Below are 21,072 nucleotides of genomic sequence, written 5' to 3'. Positions count from 1 at the left end.
GATTAAATTAACAGAAACCAAGGTGGTGATTTGTAAACAAAACATTAAGTGTTCTGTATGGTGACTGCCACGTTTACAGCAGGGACCACCCATCCTTGATTATATCAGCGATACAGTGGTATCGATTAAGTCCTGATTTAATCAATGCACACATTCTTCCACGTAAGCGCGCTCACGTCAACGCCCCCTCCCCCTTTCAGCCGGTTTGCAGTCAGCCGCGCGCGGGTTCAGTCAAGCTGTCCTAGCGAGAGGAGGTGTTGACCGACCGCAGCAGGTTTTCCAAAGGAAACCTGAAAATCTAAGTTCCACGGCAGAGGACAGTAACGCCGAGCAGTAATTTTTTAACCGACGGTTCAGCGGTGTTGGATTTAAGGCGACGCGGCCGAGGATACAAAGTAAACCCCGGAGGGAGAGCGTCCGAAGTGAGCCCGAGGATCACAGCTAATGCTAACCTAGCCAGCCTTGGCTAAATAATTACACGGAAGCTGGTGTAATTTTTAATTGTCGCTTGCTTTGGCGTAGCCTGTGTGGTTGTAGAGTAGATAGCGTGGGGTAATTTGTTAAGTTATGTGTTCGATTTAGTTATATTATCGAGGTGTTTTTGCTTTTACATGTTAGGCCACACGCGACTGGTGTTCACCTAGCAAGATTAGCCACAATAGCCGGGGAGGTTACACCGGCTCTGCGCTTCTTAGGGCAGCTGATAACTGCTAAAGAGAGTTCGCTTTCAAAGCTACTTCACATAGGAGGTATCGGTGTTTTTAAGTGAGCTTACACTTGATACTGTCTAAGCCTTGTGCTTCGCAATGCTGAAACAACAGCAACCCGGATCCGGCGGGAGAAAGGCGTCTAACGGGACATCGGGCCCTGCCGGTATGTCTTCTCCAGTCAGCGGGATCAACAACGCCAACAGGGCACCGGCTGGAAGGTAAGAGGGCTGGGATTTTTCTTTCAGGACAGTCCGGGGATTGTCCCGTGACTTAAAGGCCTACCGGTTAAAGCGCTGTTTCCCAGTGGGCGTAACCCCAAAAATAGAGCTTACCTAGGAGCCAATGGGATTCACTCTTCTTAGATTGGCATCATATGTGGACCAATCAGCACGCTCGAATCGAACCTCAACCGAATCAGCGAAGTGGCGAAAGCTAGGAGTAGCAAATCAGCATAGAGGTGATACAAAGTTTATTTGGCCTGTTTTTGGTTGAGAAGGGGCGAAAGAGAGGGGAGGGAGAAACTGTTTACATGTATAACCTCACGTCCCAAATGCTTAATAAAAACGCCTGATACAATGGCTGTGTTAACATTACACAGTTGTTATGACCAGTACGAGGTCGCGTGTGCTGCTGATTTGTGAGATGAGCGCGTTTACTGAAGTCTTGTTAGCTCCGTCTTTGTTTTGTAACCGAGCATGTAGCAAGCATTGATACGAGCCACAGTGGCCATTCACGGTGGAGTTACGTTTAGCATGCAGATTGGTCTACATCACCCTTTCATGGCTTTTCCAGTCGTATATCAAACGTCTTTGGGCAGAAATGTGTTTTTAATTTTCGATTTAGACTTCCTGTTTTCTATCTTAAGGACGCATATTAAAAAAAAAATTCAAACTAAACTGACATACGTTATTTATGTCTAATTATATTTTATTTATGTCAGCAGTTATTATAGGGCAAATTGGATTACGAATATTACAGAGAAACCAATCAATACCCTTTCAGCAAGCAGGCAGTGAGAGTTGGGAGAAACATCTCTTTAAACAGAAGGAAACCTACAGAAACTTGCATAGCCAGGCCCCGGGGAGGGTCGACCATCTGCCTCAACTGGTTGGGGTGAGGGGAAAAGGGAGAGGGCAGGGGAATCAACAAACAGTGTGGTAATAAACACTGGGGAGAAACTTGAAGCTCTAGAGCCAGACATACCTGCAGTGAGGTGAAGGGGGATGGGACAGATGGGGGGAGAGATTAATCTGTAAACAAATATTATTTCTTTAAACAATATCTATGTTCGTATGCCAGTTTTTCCTTTAAGTCCCTCAGTTAGAGTGCGTGGATTGAGAATAAATTAACCGTGGAGCTTTTCTGGTGAGCAGGAGTGACATAAGAACTTGTCCTGCCACTCTGAGTAACTTTGTCTGCTTCTCGAATAACCAATTTTTCTAGTGTGTGATGTGGACTGTGACACTGACTCCTCAGACTTAAACAAGTTCTTCTCCTTCTGAACAGCGATACGTTTGTTTTGTTTTTCAGGAATCGATCTTCTGCAAAGCCATCATTCCAGTCATCTCCTGTAAGTATCCCGATCCACAAAACTGCAAATACACACTACATTTTTAAAATATTCTTGGGAGGGAAAATATGTGGCGATACTGGGTAAATTTTTATAATAATTAATAAATTTTACTCATTTAGAAGCATCGCTGGTGTAAAACCCATTTTATAGGTCAATGTATTAAGCCCTTTGCCTGTGGAGTCAGATATGAGTATGACCTGTGTTTGATAAAGTCCTCCTCTGTAAAAGGGCCATTGAAAGGTTTATCTACAGCTGCTCTTCACTCAGCTGTGGCTGATTGCATTAGCTGGTCTTTAGTATACCTGATCCGATCCACAAAGTTACTCTGTTATGACCAGTCATCAGATTGGGGTTAAAACTGCGTGTGCGGTTATGTGATTGTACACAAGACTGTGGAGGTTGGTTAATATCTGATACGGCAGATGTAAAGGATCAAAAGTGAAAGTAAAGGTAGTTGAGTAAGAGTGAAATTAAAGAGTCAAGCTGTCCAGTCAGCGCAAGAACACACCAAGGACAGATTAAATTTTTTGAAAAACGCAACCAGGAAACAAGTCATTGTTTAGACACTGGCAGCTTCTAAAAGTGGAAAGATATTGAAATCAATATAAACGTTGGCGTTTTTGAGGCATTTGAAAAGAGGTTTTACCCTTGCCTCGTGGATTGTTCGTCGTGTAAAGTAGCCGAGGTGGCCAGATGTTGAGTCGCGGTTCGACACTAACTTTAAATCCAGTGACACGTCTTGAGTAATTTATGATTTCTTCTCTCCACCACGTGTAAAAACAAAAAGTCTGTTATATGGCACGGGACGTCACCTTTAGCGTAACCTGTGCAGAAAATTTTTTACCTTACCTGCTCTGGACTAATTGCAGGATTTACACACGGTCATAGTCAGAAGACTGTTTAAGCTGATGATGTAACAGGCATAGCTGCCAGGTCGGACTTAAAAAGCCAAGTTATGACGGATTAACTTAAGACCAGGAATAAGCACTTCTTGGTGCGAAGGGCCTCTGAGGGTTAATGTTTAACTCTGTTCTAGTTTGTCAGCGTCAGCCCGCGTTAATTTAAATATATTGCGTCTTTGTAAAGCTTTGTTTTGAAAATCCTTGTTTCCCCATGTGTAGGTGTTTGAGGGTGTCTATAACAATGCCAGAATGCTTCATTTCCTCACAGCTGTTGTGGTGAGTCATTTGGCTGGTTGTTGTCTTCTTCAGACCATGTTGTTGTTATTATTATTATTTATTTTGTAAACAATAGTCTTATAGGTAAACTTACCTACTGTAAAGGCACTCTTTATTTCATGGTGGGATCTGTACACTGGTTAAATTTGTTTCACTTTTTTATGCAGTTTTTCCACAAATAATATAGCAGTTATTGATTTAATACTGATATAAACACTTCTCTGGTTAGCTATAGTTTTTAAAGACTGTCTTGTCTCTCTCAGGGATCCACATGTGACATAAAAGTGAAGAATGGCAGTGCATTTGAGGGCATATTTAAGACTCTCAGTTCTAAGGTAAGAAGCTCAGGTCACACAGGCATGCACATCAGTTTGCCGCCTTATTCGGGCTGTTAGAGTGACGGTTAGAGTGATGGTCATCTTTTCTGTGGTTGTTTAATACTTGCTGAGCGCTGAGTGCTTTCTCAATGTCCTTAGTGCGAGTTGGCTGTGGATGCTGTACACAAACGCAATGAGGAGGAGGGCTCAACATCAGCTCCGCCACGGAGGGAGGACATCACCGACACCATGATCTTCAGCCCCTCAGACCTGGTCACGATGATCTGCAGAGACGTCGACCTCAATTACGCCACCAGAGGTATGAAAATGCACGTGTGCCGAGGGTCAAGTCAGGGCAGGCTCTGGGTTTCTGCAATCTGGTTAAAAGAATGTAAACGTGGCGCTTCTTCATTCAGTTTGAATGGCTGCAGATGTAATGGGGGAAACTATTTCAGATTTATCTACCTTGTTTTGACGTCTTCTTGCGTTTGATTTTTCAGACACCTTCACAGACACAGCCATCAGCTCCAGCCGCATCAATGGAGAACATAAAGAGAAGGTTTTGCAGAGATGGGATGGAGGTGACAGCAACGGAGAGAGTTACGATTTGGAAACTGATACAGTAGGTTTCATACACTCTGTCAAGTTTCTGTGTATACAGACTGTTACTTATTGTTAACTCTTGCGCTGATTCCTTTACTACCCCATTAATCTCCCTTTTTTTTGTCTCCAGTCTAACGGCTGGGATGCCAACGAGATGTTTCGTTACAATGAAGTCAAATATGGTGTCACATCAACGTATGATTCCAGCCTCTCAATGTACACGTAAGTTACTGCAGCAGTTTGTAAAATACGCCAAAAACATTCCCTTAACTAGTCAGTAAGGTTATAAGTATCAGTATTTTTACTGTAGGACACACATCTGACACAAACATGCAGATTAAGTCAGTTTTTATTTCTCCCACCGCCCAGTGTACCGCTGGAGAGGGGCAACTCTGAGAACTATCGGCAGAGGGAGGCACGCGCTGCCCGCCTGGCCCAAGAGATTGAGTCGAGCCCCCAGTACCGCAGTCGTGTCAACCTGGAAAATGATGAGGGCAGAACCGAGGAGGACAAGTTCAGCGCCGTGGCGCGGGACGGCAATGATCGAGAGAGGGGCCGTGAGAGCCCACGTGACAAAGAACGGGAAAGGGGTAGAGACAGTCCAGGAGCCAGCAACAGGTGAGAGGAGGTTTATTCTGAAATGCTTGTCAGGAACATAGATATAAGGGTTGTACTTATTTTAGGTGTTCACTCACTTTTTTCCCCCTCTTTTTGTGGGGGGGTTCCAACTTAAAGCTAAAGAGTAAAGTTTGAAACGCGTTTGCTCCCCTCTTTTCTCCACCAGGGAGGGCAAGTACATTCCATTACCTCAGCGTCAAAGAGAGATGAACCGGGAACGAGCTGAGAGAGGCTCTGGCGGGCCTCCATCTCACAATCGCCTGAGTGGAGGTTACCGCTCCAACCCTCCATCCTCCTCGTCCCCAAAACCACCCCTGCCCTCTGCAGCTGGGCCCCAGCCCGGTGTCACCCCCTCAGAGAGAAGCAGCCCTCTGTCGGGTCGTGTCGGTGCCTACGCCCCTCACCACCCACAGGGAAACGCCAGCCCGAGTCCAGGCTCCGGCCCAGCCAGCCCCTACACGCCTGCTTCACCTGGCGGCCCATCATCCAGTTCAGCTTCCGCTTCAACTGTCCCGTCCCCAGCCAGCCCGCCCGCTCCACACGGACACACGGTTCCTCATTCCCACTCACTCCCGCACTCGCTGTCCGACGCTAGCAGACCAGTTAATGGAGGTGAGTGTGTTAACTTTTCTCAGGATCGACTTCACAGCTGTAGCATCTATGCCTGTTGCTAAAGCAGATGTTTCTGTGCTTTCAGTTGCTGCAAGGACCTCTCCTAAAGCCCAAAGACCTCCACAGTCAAGCCGGACAAGCCGCACTCAGAACTCTCACGCTCAGTCCACAGGTACAGTGACGTTCTGGTCACCCCCCATGTTAATTATGAAATTCAATCAAACTAACTTCACTTTCAATTTTCTTACAGCTACTCGTTCCCCTAAATCAGGCTCTTCCCAGGACACACCTTACTTGGACACATCTTCTGTCTCGCTGCCTGCTCAGAAGACATCAGGCCCCGCCCCTCTCTTCCCTGTAGATGGTACAGTCTCTCCTAATGTTTGTGTTCATAGAACAATTTTAAAACGAAAGTTAAAGCACGAGGCTCTTAACAGTATGCATCAGCTTGGAATTAGAAATTCTGCAACTAACTGGATTATTGTGCTGTTTTCACAGTGAATGAGATCCTCGGTGCAGCTGCAAAGGAACGCTCCGGCGAGAGCCCGAGCACAACAGAGGAAAGCAAGACGAGTAAAGGTATTTAAGTTTGGTGCTGGCTAAACGCTGGAAGTGAGCTTTTTGCCTAGTTACGCACCCTTTGTGTTGTTGTTTGAAGTTCTCAAAACTCTTTTCTCTTCCACCAGCGCCGTCGGTTCAGCAGAGGTCCCACATTGAGGAGCTGCGAAAATTTGGCAAAGAGTTCAGGGTAAGAGTGTTTCAGCGACGTGTGAAATGAGAAAATCAGTCACCAATCACAAGGCTGCGTGCTGACATCAGTGATGTCAGACCTCCCTCCAACATCGCTCCCATCTTAATCATGTTGTGATGATCAACTTTAGCAGATGACGCTCAATGCTAGTCATCCATCTCGGTCTTTACAGTGTCACTGACCAGTAACAGCTTTTATTCAATTGAACTGCCACAGTAACAAAGTAAAAAGGAAACAATGATCAGTATTAAATTATTTTACAACATTGGTGTCAGCCCAGCAATTCACAGGCAGTACATGTCTAAAATAAAAGGCACATAAGATTACAATACTCGATTGTTATTAAATGTGACTGAGCTGAAAGTTGATTATGACATCAGGCTGCTGCAAAGCCTCAGATTAATCTGTTATGACTCTGTTTCTGTGCACATTGTTGGATTGGACTCAAGATTCTTGTGTTTCACAGTCTCCTTTTCCACCTTTTCTTAGAAACAGTACTCCTCATTTGGATACTATTATGACCTATTATAGCGGGATTGCTAATCAACATGTTTTATATTCTTGTGAACTTAAATTAAACCTCAGTAGTTATAACAGGCTCCTCAGTTGTGAGGCTTTGCTGTCATGTCTGATAGTAAATTAATTATTTGATTTGTTGGATGAAACAAACAATTTTGCTTTTACAGACCAACTGCTTATCCCTCGACTCCTTTTTATCTTCCAGCTCCCACCCAGCGGAGCTAACTCCAGCTCTCCCAGTTCTCCTGCAGCAGGGACGACCCCTCCTGCTGTAAGCGAGGTCAGCCAGCCCAGCGCAGCCAACCCCGCGCCATCAGACGCTCATCCTCCATCAGAGTCTAAACCTCAGCCTGCAGCTCCCAGTCCTTCCCAGACCCAGCCTTTGCCAGCCGTCTCCGAGGACCCCTCCAAGGACACTGCAGCTACACTGGGCACCACAACAGCTGCCGCCACGGCACCCCTCTCAGACAGGCAGTCCCCAGCCACCCCTCAGCCTGCCAGGACCCCAGGAAGTGAGGAGGTCAGGTCCGAGGCAGCGGAGAGGACAGAAGGCGTAGCAGAGTGAGTTTAAATAAAAGGACTAAAGATTTCTGACTGTGAACTGTGTGATTTATTTTTTTTAACTCAGTTTATTGCACTCATCATAATTTATAACAACTATTTTCTCTTTTGCAGCCAAGTAAAGAAATCAACCTTAAACCCAAATGCTAAAGAGTTCAATCCTATCAAACCTCAGATGCCTATGGTAAGACACTTGAATCTGTTAAGTCATTAAAACTTAAAAAACACACACAGAAATTAAGATATTATTTCATATATTGAATCTATATTTATTTACCCGTGATGTGTTTCTGACAGACGAAGCCCAACACTGCGCCCACCCCACCTCGGCCAACTCCTCAGAGCCCCGTGGTGCTGCAGCATCCAGGAGGACAGGGGCCGCTCTACAACCCCCAACCCTACCTCTCCTCCTACATCTCACAGATCCACTCTGTGCCGGTACGCAAGCCAAAAATAAATAAACATGGTCACTTAAGGCGTCTTTCTCTAAATGTCGTGCTTAACACCTTCTACAAATATCTTGCTGGCATTTGAAACATGCCAATAAAAAGCCAAATATTCACGTGGAACTGCAATCGGATACTGTTTGCAGTTTTTCTTTTCACATTAAAGCCACAGTTCTTGTGCTCACCTGTTCATCTTTTTGTCTTTCAGCCCCCACAAATGTATCAGTACACCATGTCTACAGTGGGCCAGGGAAAATACCCCAGAGCAAAAGGTAACTGCAGCGTGTGCTTTTTATATTGTTTCCCACATATTTAAAATGAATTTCCTGTCAGCTCTTGTCAGAGGCTTGACTTTCGGCTCCAGAGAAAGTGCTGACTGTTACCTCAATGTTAACCTTGAGTTGTGATCTGCTGTGAAACACAGAGCCGTCATGCTTTAAACTTGCAGAAACGCTTAAACACTTAAATTAGAGACGACTGAACTCTGGAATCTGCAGTGAGGAACGGGAAAGATGGTGTTTTTGTCCTCCATGTTTCTGTTCTCTTGATGATTGGCTCCTCTCATTAGGCTCGGTTGTGGCTCAGCGCTCTGACCATGGTTCTTCAGCACCCCCCATGCTGCAAGCTGCATCAGCTGCTGGGGCCCCGCTGGTAGCGTCCCCTTACCCCCAGTCCTACCTTCAGTACAACCCTCAGCAGTATGGCCAGCAGCAGGTCATCCAGGCCATGACACCCTACCCTGGACAGGTAGCACGTCTGCCCTCCAAACACATTCTGTAGTCGGGGTTTTACATTATTTCTCATTCAGCAGAATAACACCTTTTTCCTTTCTTTTCTCCATCCTCAAAAGCCCATGTACTCAATGCTGCAAGGTGGAGCCAGGATGATAGGTCAAGGTGGGGGTCCCCACCCACAAGCCCTCGGTCCACCAGGAGGGCCCCAGTTCTCTGCACAGGGAGATGGACCTCAAGGCCCACAGCAGGGCATCTACGGTGAGTGGAGATGGATGTGAACGACAAAATATCCACGTGACCCGAATCGATTGATTTGTAGATACAGAGTCGACCCTGACGTGAATTCTCTTCCTCTGTAGCTCCACAGTCATTCTCCCATCACACAGGCGCAGTTCATCAGCCTCAGCCCTCCAGTACACCAACAGGCAATCAGCCCCCACCCCAGCACACTGCACCTAGCCCTGGACAGGTAGGACGCCCCCGAAAAGGAGAAGGGACCGTCCACCTGGTCTGTGCAGTGTGGGCTGCTCATTGCTGCTTTATGTCAACAGCTTCGACACACCTTACATTTTCAGACTGGATTGTGTGAAATATGTTCAGAATTCATTCCAATTATATCTGTGAAGGTTCTCAATCATCCAGGTCATCGTTGTCTAAGGCGCTTGGGAAGAAAAGCGTCTGGACTTCTTTAAGTTGCCGTGAACAACCATCTTTGAACAGAGTCTGCCATCTATAATCCAGTTTTGGATAATAGATGGCAGACACCTTAGCGCCCGCTCACATCCTGGGCCATTTGATCACATGATAGGGTGGGGCTAGGTTTCACAGTGAGCTCATCCAAAACCTTGGCTGATTGTGACCTACACCGTTTTTCACACCTTGGCTCATGTGATTAGTTAGAGGATCAATAGGGGATCCATTGTCCCTCTTGGGGGGACACTCCCACAGGGGTTAAATCTGGGACTCTCCATCATTTGACCCTAAAACTGCAGAAGCTTCTCAGATGAGAGGTAAATGTCTTCAAGCAACTTAAAGAAGTCCAGATGCTTTTTCTTTTTAAGCTCCTTAGACTATGAATTCTGAAATTAAGCAGCTTGCACTATCAGGTTGATTTTTGGTGATCTATTTAGATATGTTGACTTAATAATAATGATAATAAGCTGAAAAGCATAGCACTTGTTCTAATCTCACTTTTGGAAAAGGCACATGTGCACCTTTTCCTTCTCTACAGCTTTATTTTTATGGCCCTTGATGAATTTTCACACCTTGATGTGCTTTTCAGAACGCCCAGTCGGGCCCACAGCCCCAGTCCTTGTACCACTCAGGCCCCTTGTCAGCACCCACCCCACCCAACATGCCGCCTGGCCACACGTCTCCACAGGGTTCTTACTCCATTCCGGGGTACAGCATCCATGGTCACCAGGGCATCCCACCCACCTACCCCCTTGGACAGATAGCACAGGTATGTGCTCCATTTTCCTGTTTTCCCCCTTTTCTCAGCAGGTGGTGTTTTAACTTCTGATCTAAACCATGTCAACTGATCTTGTTGTCCCCCAGGCTCATGTTCAAGGAGCCATTTCGGGTCCCCACCATTCGGGGAGCCATGGTCAGCCCCAAATAGTAATGTTGCAGCCTCAGCAGGGCCCTGGTGCAGTGCCCCAGCACCCCCAACACGGACCTCAGCAAGGAGCACACCAACACTTCTACATCCAGCAAGGTATCACACAACCCCTCCCTCAGATTTCCCTTTTATGGGTCAAACAAAGGGGTTGTTTGAAGTGCGGGCTTTACAGGCTCTGTTTTATTTTTGTTTACCTCCCACAGCGATGCAGGTCCAGCCACACCCCGCTTCCTTCCATCCGCCTGGAAACTAAAGCCTCTCTGCAACCTCCCAGATTGTTCTCCCCCTCTCCCAATCCCCGTCTGCTGGATGAGAGGCCCAGAGTGAACGCGACTCATTTAAAACAAAGAAACTGACAGGATCACACGGAGCAGAGAAGAAATCAGAAACCTCGCAGCACCTTACGCTTCTTCAGTACAAACCTCGGTGTCCGTGCGGCACTAGGAGGAGCTTTTTAATGCTAACGATGAAGGTGACCGGACGGCAGCAGCGCCTGACCCCTGGTGCTGTCCCGCTCTTCTCCCCGACTTTTTATTTACCCTATTCAGAGACACGAGGCACCTTACTGGGAGGACCAGGCGCGGAGGGAAAACAGCAGCAGACTCTTTATCTTCCAGAATTGTTTTTTAGCCTTGTACTACGACACAAATGAGAAACGGACTGTTTCTCATGAATACAGGAAAGGAGGGATTTGAAGACGTGATGAGGACTTTTAGCAAATTTTTTTAAAACTCTATCCAGTAGTTACAAACATCCCCTTTCCCCTTCTTTTCCCTTGTAGGAAAATCTAATTAAAAAACAAAAAAATGGACAAGACAAAAAAAATTTAAAAATAAACAATGACCAAAAAATAAAGTTTTCAACTCAACTACAAAGCGTTTAATTTATTGTATTGTTAATTATGTTTTTGTCTGGAGCATTAGTTTGCCTTCTCACTTCAGGAGTTAACGACCATGAGGCACACCAATTTATTTTTCATTATCCTTTAGCAAAAGCACATTTAATTTGAGGCTGGAGCATTTGTCATTATGTCAGGTTGAACAAAACAAAGCAAATTACCTCCCAGAGGATGCTGCTCATTCATTTCATATTCTCATTAGCTTGGATTCGTTCTGCTCACAGGAGCAAATATGTTGATTTAAAACGGTCACTAGGGGGACCCCTGCTTATACGCTAGCCTCCGTGCCAACATCACGAGGCACTCTGTCCTTGTTCTGGCAGAGAGGACTCTTTAGGTTAGTAGGACACTGCTTCTGCTTCCCCTTTAGGCGACTATGACAACATACTGTGGCTCAGTGACAGCTCTCTAAATCAATGTACTACTGAGCACACCAGCTAGCTCTACTTCAGTGTGTCAGTGTGCGTGGCCCAGTTTCCCCCTTGCCGCAGCGGGCCGGGACACGCTCTGTCAGCACGGCGGGGTTGCAGCGACCTTCCTCAGTGTGACAGCGCGTAGAGCTGCTCGGCACTGTGCTCCAGTCGCTCCCGGTACTCCAGGTTGGCGTAGTTGCCTTCGGGGACCCCCTGCAATCCGTAGAGGAGACCCCAACAGCAGCACGCAATCACTGCGGTGCTGTCGCTGTCACCTGGACAAGAGAGATGAGAGCAGAGTGAGCAGTTAGTGTGCGTGATAATGCATCACTGATATTTATCATTTATCTTTGTGGCCATCTTAAAAGTGACTAATGATTTTTTTTTTAATATTATTATTAGAAATAATAACCATCCATCTATCACTAGACTGGCTTCTTTGGTGGGGATTAATATTGTTGCCTCAGAGACAGAAGGTCCCATGTTCAAACCCACCATTTGGCCGAGGCCTTTCTGTGTGGGGTTCACAGGTTCTCTCCCACAATCCAAAGAAAACAGAGTGAGGTTGGGTTAACTGGTGATCCTGTCCAGGGTGTACTTCTGGTTTGTTTTTTCTCTTACTAAACAAAGACACCAGATTTTTTTTCATTCACACAGTTTGTCTCACACCTTGTTGCATAATTATTGAGAAGTCAAACAACTGGCAGCTTAATCTTCATGCCTTACTTTATCAGCTGACATCAAGCTGTCCGTTTAATGTCTGATTTACTTCTTAAGTCTTGTTCCATGTTCACAAAGTTGCTACTTTCCTTAAAACGGACCAGTATTGGGTACAATTGCAGTACAATTTGCATTTGCAACACATTTGCATTCCTGAGTTCAGAAATCACATTAGTTTCTAATTATCTGCACTTTGAGACACAAACTGCTTAAGCAACAACCAGCCGAACTCAGTTTACATGGGAGAGAAATTTCCAGGGAATTTACAAGATTTCTTTGAAGTTGTACGAAAGGTTACATTGTTCCTTCAGCTGCTCTCTTTAGGGGTCACCACAGCTGATCAGCACCCTTCTGTTACACCAACCCTCTGCAGGCCCTCCTCCACTACTTCCATGAACCCTGAGGTCTGCCTCCTTTCCTCTGCCTGGCAGCTACAAATACAACATCTTTTATCCACTTTCTGTCATCTCAGCCACAATTCCCTCAATTTGTCTCCATCATGTCTCCTCGTCTTCTTCCTCTGTCAGTGGATACACCAAATACCTTCTTCATAGTTCCCTGTAGTTACATTATTTAGCAATTAGGTGAAAGTGCATCTCAAGTGGTGCTGTTAGTTTAATAACTTACTTTGTACAGGGATTTAATAATCCATTGCTTGAAAACAACAACACCTTTTTCTGAGTGACTGTGTGTAAATGTTTGAAACGAGAGGAATGCTGACTCCGGTAACATGATGGTTACCGGAGTCACTATCAAACTAAACCAAAGATTGTCAAAAAGAAAAAGCAGACTTCAAACTAAAGCTGAGTTTGTGTTAATATAATTAAACACATATTTTAGGTAAAGGTTTTACATTTAGTGCAAGACTTCACTCACAGCTTATAATACATTACACCAGTGAGACCTCTGACCTCCATGGAAGGCGGCCCTGCTCATCAGCTCTTCCCAGTCTGAACCTGCGCCTAGCAAGGCGTCCAGCGCTATCATTGGAGCATCATGGCCACTGCGTCCGGCCCAACCTGACAAGCTGAAGCTCTTATAGGCTTCGTCTCTTTCAGCAGGGCCGTAAGAGGCAGGCCAAATCGCAGGGCCCACACCGTGAGCGAGGCCCCTCAGATCCAAGTACCTGCAGACAGGAAAGGGGGGTTCACAGCATCTACACGGTCTACCTGTGTCATTCTCTCTCTGTTAAAATGAAAAAAATAAAACAATGCAGTCATGTCATGACTGTTTCTACAAAAAGGTCTGTTTTTTATTACCTTTGGACAAAATCAAAATATATTTCTGTGTCCAGTAGCTACTCCTACCATTTAATCACTCGCTTACTTTTAGGGTCATTCCATCTCAAATCACCAAAATGATTCAATCATTTTTGATTTGCCAGATTTAAAATGTGAACATACATAATAATAATCGCAGTGAATTTCTTTAGCTTCATATATGTAATATAAAAATAAAATATCAAAACATGTCTGATAATTGGCTAGTTCGAATATTCAAAAAATAACGCCGTCCTCTAAAGTCCCATATTTGAGCACACTTTTAAAATAACATTGCAAAATTCAACTAGCGATAATTTCTTAATATATAAATATATATATTAAAGAATACTTTAATATGAAAATGTTTGTCACAAAATGTGTTAGTCATTAAAAAATGATTTTTAGACAGCTAATCCAAATATTGTGGCGTTTCCAGATGGTACTCTGAACATCAGTGTAGCATTTTCATATATATTGCAATAATTGCAGGATTCACTCTGGGGTTTCTCAGTTATAATTAGACCATCTGGAAACATTTTGCTTTTGTTGTACAACTTAGCAGTTTTTCTGTTCGGTATGAAAGTTGAAGGAAAATTGAGTTTTCTTACTTTTTGTGATTAAGAATTTCATGTTAAAAAGTATTCTGCATGTTTTAATTTGCATTTGTCATCAGTTTTCTTTTGCAATGTGATTTATTAGTGTAAGCTCAAATACTGGACTTTACAGGATGGCTGTACCTCCAGTGTAATCACTATATAGCCAACCAAGTCCGTAAGTTTATTTCCCAAAATAACAAACTCTTCCTTTATATCACATGATCTCATTCAAGCATATATTACATCAAGTTACCAGAAATATAAAAGGCACATTTCGCACATTTACCTGAATATAGTGTTTTGCACTTACATTGATCTTTGTCAGAGGATGTAGTACTGCAGGATAAAAATGACATTTGTTCTGCTTAAGTAAACCTGACCGGTGACATTTTAGTACAATTTCATGTCACCGTCTGTTAACCTTGACGCTGAAATAGGTTAATAGAACTTGCTGATGCTGGAAACTTTAATCTGAATTCAACATGACAGCCTAACAAGGCTCAATTTCAGCAGCCCATACCATTGCCACTTGTCACAGAAGTAGCCCCAGTCTCTCTCGGTCTCCTCCACGGCATAGCCTCGACCTTCAACGAAGTTCTTTGCTATTGGGCAGGCCTCGTTTATCAGGCCCAGACCCCAAGTTGTGATTGGCCTGCGCTGGATGGCGTATGAAGTGAAAAGGGCTGACGCGACGGCTCCCAGGAAGCCCGTGGGGTGAGGATGGGTCATTCTGCCTGTCTCAACAGCAACCGCCACCAATGACAACAGCTGGTCGGGCTTTGGATACCTGATGGGGATGAAATATTAAAGACCTTATCAGTATTTATTAAGGAAGATAATATCTATCACCTGAAATATTCAGGTTTTCTCATTGACATGCACAGAACTTCTGAGCATCATCATTCTGAGTTAGTATGGTGCAGATAAATAGGTCTGGAAAAACATGTTTTTTCCATAAAGAAGCTGTTATTCTTCCAATAATTGAATTATCAGTATTTGTTGAGAGCTAAAAAAAAAACTAGTAAATTATTTGTTGTTAAAATGCTAATAGTAGATATTTTTCACTTTTTCTGTGTTTTTATATAAAATAAAAATAAAAACTCAGCATATCTGGCACTGTCAAAGAGTCAAAATCAGCATTATAGTCATAAGCTCGTTTTTTTTTTTTAATGCAGTCTACGTTAACAGATGAACTTGAATCACTCATTTTAGACACTAAGAACTATTTCAATGGAGTGAACTGCAGATCACCTTCCTAATATTAAATAACAGTTTTATTTTAGTAGTTTTGTCTCAACTGCATTAACTGTCATGACTGATTTTTGTTTCTTGCCCCCGGTGGTATCCTGAAAGAGAGATCTTAAACTTAAAATAAGTAAAGTATACATATATTAAATATTGCTCCTTGTTTCTGCTACATGTAGATGAGCAGAATAACGTGAGATCACCTGTGTGACCTCCTCTTCTATGCAGGAGACAAAAACCCCACAAAGAAGTCAAAAACTCCACAGGAAACCTTCACCTTTGAAAGTCATGTGAGTTGCATAAGAAGGGCAACACTTTGCACCTCAAAAACAGATAAACAGAGTCCAAGAGAAAAATATTACTCTCAGCCAATGTGGACTATTATAACTGATGACTTGGACCTGGATCTGGGATCATTATTGTCTTTGGGTGGTTGTAACGTTGAGGATATTAAACTTATTTCTTGTATAATGTGATACACAAATAAAAATGGATTTACCTTTTACATTATAATACTAGACTTTTGTGCTCGGTAAAATAATTTAGGATCAAAAATAAAACTAGAAACACAGAAATAATTCTGTCCTCATCTGTATTGCATTTAGCACAAAGATGGTTCTCAGTTTAGATGTTGGTTAGTTTGCTGATTATCTTTCTAACAGAATTAAAATAGTCTCCAAAAGACTTCAGGTCAAGTCCATTTGCCATTTGTACAGGTGTTCCACAAGGATCTATTCTTGGAGCTCTTTTATTTGCCCTTTACACAAATAATACTCTCTGCCACCCAAAACTGTAATGTCAATTTTTATGCAGATGACACCACTATATATACCACAGTCTCTTCCTTTGCATTAAAAATCTACAGTTCGCTATTGATACATTTCAAAATTCTCTTATTAAACATAAGCTTGTTTTAGAATTAGATAAAGACAAGAGTATGGGATGGTACAGTCCATATTCAAACTCTTCTTAGTCTTTAAACTGTTAATTACTTTGCATACTTAGGACCCTGGTTGGATGCTAGACTCGCTTTTAAGACCCATGTGGAACACCTGTTAAGAAAATTAAAGACTTCCAGAAAAAAAAAGAAAAAAAGGAAAAAAAAAAAAAAAAAAAAAGAAAAGAAAAAAAAGAAAAAAAAAAAAAAAGAAAATTAAAGACAAAGATGAGCTTTTTATAGAGAAACAAATCTTGTTTCTTAACTATTTTATCTGCACTTATACAATTACGTATTAATTATACACAATTATGGTGATATTGTGGTGATATTGTTAATATATACACTCATATATGTTATCATGGGTCATTCTTTTCTTAGTCAAAATTGTGTCTTTTATGAAAAAAGTGGCACGGATTGAAATATGTTGCTGTTGATAAATAGAACAAGTTTAAAAAAAAAAGAAAAAAAATACAATTTCTGCTTTGATTGGAATATTTTAATGGTTTTATAAATGATCTCCAACTACACTGCATGAGCTTTTCTTCATTTATGAGCATGCACAATGTATCCTTGTCTTATGTTCAACTAGCATGCATGTTTCTGTGCATTTTTTATATGTGGGTTTTGTACACAACTCTCACTCGAATAAGAGTTCTAAATAGGACTACCTAATTAACCTAATGTAATTAAAAATTTTAATTAAAAATAATAATAATTTGGAACGCCTTTCACTTACTTTTTTATTAAAAAACTGCTCTGAGAACACAGCAAAACACTCTCTCAGAAAAAGCACGACTCAGACTCAGTTCATGATTAAGATGTGCTGCATCTGCTCAAGACAGCCATATTTCAGAATTATTGCCAATTAAAAAGTAATAACCAAACCCACTGCGGACTCAGGGAAAGAACAAACAACATGAAGATTGAAAAGTAAGAGCTTTTTACCTCAGGCCAATGCACATGGACCTCATGGCTGCTCCACAGCCTGTCCCGTCAGGGTTATATGCCACTCTGTATCCCCCTTCCTCCCCAGGCTTTAGCTGGGAAACCCCTAAAAGAACAAAGCTTTAGCTCTATATCGCCTCCATAAACAGATGTTAACCTTCCTGCCTTCTTGGGACCTTTTTGTGCCACTGCTATGTGTTAAATGGCTGCCATTTCCACTGTGTTCAGTGGAATATAACCAAACTTGCCACAGGATAGTTTTTACTTGTCAATGTTAATATTCCAGTGTGAATTCCTTAAATCAGCCTAAAATGGCTGAGCAGCAGAAATCCCCACACCCATCACCCTGGGGACCATTTTCTGCCCATTGACTTCCATTATAAACGCTATTTTTCAACCCCAAATTATCATCATATGATTTTATTTTTTCTTCTTTTCTTGGATGTCAATGAAGACTCAGGGCCTTGAAGTTTTAATTTTTAAATTGCAAAAAAAATGCAAAAAAAATAATGGCAGGTCAAAATGTATGTTGGTGCCAATCTTTGGTCCATCTAAAGGCCTACTTATAATGACAATCACATATTACTTCAACTGGTTTTTTGTGGAAATATTTAGTTTCGTTTTTTGGGTTTTGGGGCTTATAACACAGGGCGCTCATGTAATAACACTGGGATTTGAAGGGTTAAAACAACGAAAATATAATTAAAACTTTACATGAATATTTCAGGGAGAAGTAGTTTTACAAGGTTGGCTAATTTAAAGTGGAATAAAATATGGATATATGGTCTTTTTATGGCGTGGCTGAGAATGGTCCCTAGGGTGATGGGTGTGAGTTTTTTAAAGGATGGCAGGAGGGTTAAATGACTTCAAAATGATGTTTTACCCAGAATGCTCGAAGGCCCTGGTTTCCTGCCCTCCATGTCCTTCATGGCTTCCACATAACGAGCAGCCACCTCATGCATGAGCTCCTCCCCAGTCTTTCCTGTTAGGATGACACACATTGTTCAAACTGCAGACTTTAAAGAGGTAACTGATCTGTTAACAGGACTGCCTGGTTTGCCGTATCCCACTAAAGGTCAAGTTGAATTTCTGCCTCTTTTTCCCCCACTTGGGTAGCACCTAATAGAGCGCTAAATCAAGGCAAGGCTGGAAATTAGATTTGACCTTTTTTTGTGGAGCTCTTGAAGAGGCGTGAACAGCGGCTGTAAGGTCAATCCAATCAGCTCCTCGATTCCAGCAAGATGTGCAACAGAGGAAAAACCAAGTAGAACAAAATGTTTTAATGTGGCTTTGGACTCGCCTGTTGCTAGTCCTTCAGCTGTAGCCAGATGCAGAACTGTGTCGTCACTCACAGGCCAGTCAGGGAGCTCAGCCTTGATGTTCTTTAGGCCACCAAGTTCCTGAAGCTCCTGCATGGACAGAGGATGATGATGAACACTCCTTTCTTAATAACTCCCTTCTAAGTCATCATCAATAAAAACTACATGTAACTCATAAATTAGATGATACCTTCATCTTTATGCATAAGAAAAAATAGGAACCCTGGATGGAAATGCTTTGCTGGTCCAGTACTGACCTGGTGAATAGCTGGTCCTGATTCATTGTACTCCCACAGCTGGTTCCTGTAGCCCAAGGCATCACCAACTCCACTCAGCAACATGGCTGCCTTGTAGAGCTCAAGCGTAGCAGACCTGCTGGGGCTGAAAAGATCACAGTTAGCCTGCTGAACTTTGCAAAGACCACCTAAAATGCACTAAAGCAGCGGTCCCCAACCCCCGGGCCTCGGACCGGTACCAGTCCGTGAGTCGTTTGGTACCGGGCCGCGAGAGTTGAGGCTCAGGTGTGAAATGTATAGTTTTCAGGGTTTTTATCGGTTTTCAGCGTTATTTTGTTATCGTTTACTCGGTTTTCCTGGGTCTTTTCACGTGTGTTATGAATAAAAGGCCGGTCCATGAAAATATTGTCGGGCATAAAGGTTGGGGACCGCTGCACTAAAGGCCACAGACGGACAACCCGATCAGCTCATAGTGCTTTTAACTTTACGTTAAATAAAGAAAACTCATTGGAGAAGTCAATGAGCTAAAGTCTTGATTTAGCTCAGTCATAGATTGGCCTCCCCAGCAGCTGGATCTCAACATTACTTTAGAGGGATTATCTTGACAGAGAACAAAAACAAAAGGCAGCTAACATGAAAAAACAAAACAGAACTTCAAATGTCCTTTAAGAAGCCCCCTAAAGGTGTGCCTAAGAGAGTTCAGGCTGTGTTGAAGTATAAATTTGGTCATAGCAAATATTGACTTACAACATGGTTGGAATTGTACCAACTCTGTTTTTGTCTTATACACTGCACTCTATTGAAGTTTACACATTTTTTTCAACAAATCTCCCATTTTTCTAGCAAAATATAAAGAACAGTAATTGCACAGTAATTTACGTTTACTTTTTAAAAAGCAATATTCACAGATAACATTTAACCCTTAAATAATAGCTCTGAATTAAAAATGTGCTTTATAGGAGAAATGCGCTGTTGTGTCAAAGCAGTCATTCTTCTAAGTTACTATGAGGCTAATTTACAGTTACTTGACATAAGTCTAGTACTAGACTTATGTCTAGTCTAGACATACACTGTAACTATAAATATCCAAATATGTTAACGTGCATTGTACATTCAGCGTAAATCGCAAAAACTGTGTCTCTAGAAGTCATGATATGTCACATATAAACAATATCACGTGTGAAGAGAGTTGATCTAACAGGACAGGTCAATCACAGAGAAACCTGATTCAAACTAAGTAACGCAGGACGTCCTCCCTCCGTGCAGCTGCAGCCTCACCGCTCCATTGCAGCGTGTTGTTCCCACAAACGATCCTCAGGAGGCGGTTACACGCGTCCAGTTAACACCGCGGCTGCACACGGGCCCTGCTTGGTTGTTGCAAGCAGTAGCTCAGACTCCTAGCTCAAAAAATTGCGTTCATTTAGAAAAGTTATGGTAACAACTACTTTTCAAACCACAGCCAACAGCCGGACTCGCGAGAAAACGTGCGGGCTAAAAAAGGACACAGAGAGGAACCAAGTTTAGCTCTCCAGCTGGCAAGATGGGGACAAATGTTTAACAGCACGATCTCTGACGAGTTCCCAAGCACCGATCACACACACACACACACACACACACACACACACACACACATCATTTCTGTGTGTGGAGATCTGAAGGTGATGGATTTTTATGGTCAGTAAATGTCAGGGGGATTTTTTCTGGACAAAACCTGACTGTTTGGTATTTTCTTCATACAGACATTTCTCCTTGATCAAGTTTCTTCCTTGTCCATTCTTCACATTTGCACCAAAGTGGTGCTTGCATAACCTTACTGACAACCAGACACCACCATCAGCTCCACCTAAGCATAGGAATAAGTGTAATATGTATAAGTAGATTGATCCAAATACTGAGAGTATTTATACCAGTGCTGGTATAGGAATTAAATCAATACTAGCCCAATAGCATCGATACTTAGCTTCTATATAGTGCTTTTCTACTCTCCTGGAGCACTTAAAGCGCTTTATACAACATACCCCATCATCCATTGCTTTCTACCCATCATTCACACACATTCATACCCTGATGGATGCATTAGAGAGCAACTTGGAGTTAGTATCTTGCCCAAGGACATTTTGGATGTCATGATCAAACCACCGACCTTTTGATCAGTAGGTGACCCACTCCACCTCCTGACTGCCACCCCAATGTCTGAACCACGACTGTCTCGTCTATTTTATTTATAGCATATACAGCACATTTAATCTACAGAA

General features: G+C 42.9%; 2 protein-coding genes across 5 annotated transcripts; one reads left to right on the top strand and one right to left on the bottom strand.

The window, feature by feature from the left end:
* The first annotated feature begins 167 nt into the window (after positions 1 to 167).
* On the top strand, positions 168 to 11,111 carry LOC101482910 (ataxin-2-like protein). 2 transcript variants are annotated; one of them, XM_004574598.5, is made up of 24 exons: positions 169 to 422; positions 822 to 928; positions 2,241 to 2,280; positions 3,405 to 3,461; positions 3,725 to 3,796; positions 3,938 to 4,097; positions 4,279 to 4,400; positions 4,512 to 4,603; positions 4,751 to 4,999; positions 5,166 to 5,611; positions 5,697 to 5,783; positions 5,862 to 5,975; positions 6,110 to 6,190; positions 6,298 to 6,359; positions 7,087 to 7,442; positions 7,557 to 7,626; positions 7,740 to 7,880; positions 8,097 to 8,160; positions 8,457 to 8,635; positions 8,739 to 8,880; positions 8,982 to 9,091; positions 9,905 to 10,084; positions 10,180 to 10,339; positions 10,447 to 11,111. In XM_004574598.5, exons 2-24 carry the CDS (start codon positions 876 to 878, stop codon positions 10,494 to 10,496), a joined length of 3,087 nt encoding a protein of 1,028 aa, XP_004574655.1. In that variant the 5' UTR covers positions 169 to 422; positions 822 to 875; the 3' UTR covers positions 10,497 to 11,111. The 2 variants fall into 2 exon arrangements, with proteins under 2 accessions (XP_004574654.1, XP_004574655.1); XM_004574597.5 differs by having other exon boundaries at positions 168 to 928.
* adprh (ADP-ribosylarginine hydrolase) lies at positions 11,095 to 20,428 on the bottom strand. 3 transcript variants are annotated; one of them, XM_004574596.3, is made up of 8 exons: positions 20,041 to 20,427; positions 18,839 to 18,962; positions 18,563 to 18,671; positions 18,146 to 18,244; positions 17,263 to 17,368; positions 14,653 to 14,919; positions 13,186 to 13,400; positions 11,095 to 11,829 (listed from the first exon to the last, which is right to left on the bottom strand). In XM_004574596.3, the coding sequence occupies exons 2-8, from the start codon at positions 18,920 to 18,922 to the stop codon at positions 11,681 to 11,683; spliced, it is 1,029 nt and encodes a 342-aa protein (XP_004574653.2). In that variant the 5' UTR covers positions 18,923 to 18,962; positions 20,041 to 20,427; the 3' UTR covers positions 11,095 to 11,680. The 3 variants fall into 3 exon arrangements, with proteins under 3 accessions (XP_004574653.2, XP_004574652.2, XP_024659235.1); XM_004574595.3 differs by having other exon boundaries at positions 20,096 to 20,427; XM_024803467.2 differs by having other exon boundaries at positions 11,699 to 11,829; positions 13,151 to 13,400; positions 20,096 to 20,428.
* Between the last annotated feature and the right edge of the window lie 644 nt (positions 20,429 to 21,072).

The sequence above is a fragment of the Maylandia zebra genome, linkage group LG8, assembly GCF_041146795.1.
Source record: "Maylandia zebra isolate NMK-2024a linkage group LG8, Mzebra_GT3a, whole genome shotgun sequence".
Classification (NCBI taxonomy): domain Eukaryota; kingdom Metazoa; phylum Chordata; class Actinopteri; order Cichliformes; family Cichlidae; genus Maylandia; species Maylandia zebra.
This window is presented reverse-complemented; position numbering and strand designations above follow the sequence as displayed.

Bases quoted from the DNA above. Each gene is read 5' to 3' on its own strand.
- LOC101482910 (XM_004574597.5), top strand. From the start codon at position 807: ATGCTGAAACAACAGCAACCCGGATCCGGCGGGAGAAAGGCGTCTAAC. The intron at 5,612-5,696 runs GTGAGTGTGTTA...CTGTGCTTTCAG, and splicing joins TAGCAGACCAGTTAATGGAG to TTGCTGCAAGGACCTCTCCT. The intron at 10,085-10,179 runs GTATGTGCTCCA...GTTGTCCCCCAG, and splicing joins CCCTTGGACAGATAGCACAG to GCTCATGTTCAAGGAGCCAT.
- adprh (XM_004574595.3), bottom strand. The intron at 17,369-18,145 runs GTAAAACATCAT...TTGTTCTTTTAG, and splicing joins AGGGCCTTCGAGCATTCTGG to GGGTTTCCCAGCTAAAGCCT. The intron at 11,830-13,185 runs GTCAGAGGTCTC...TCTCTTGTCCAG, and splicing joins CAGGGCCGCCTTCCATGGAG to GTGACAGCGACAGCACCGCA.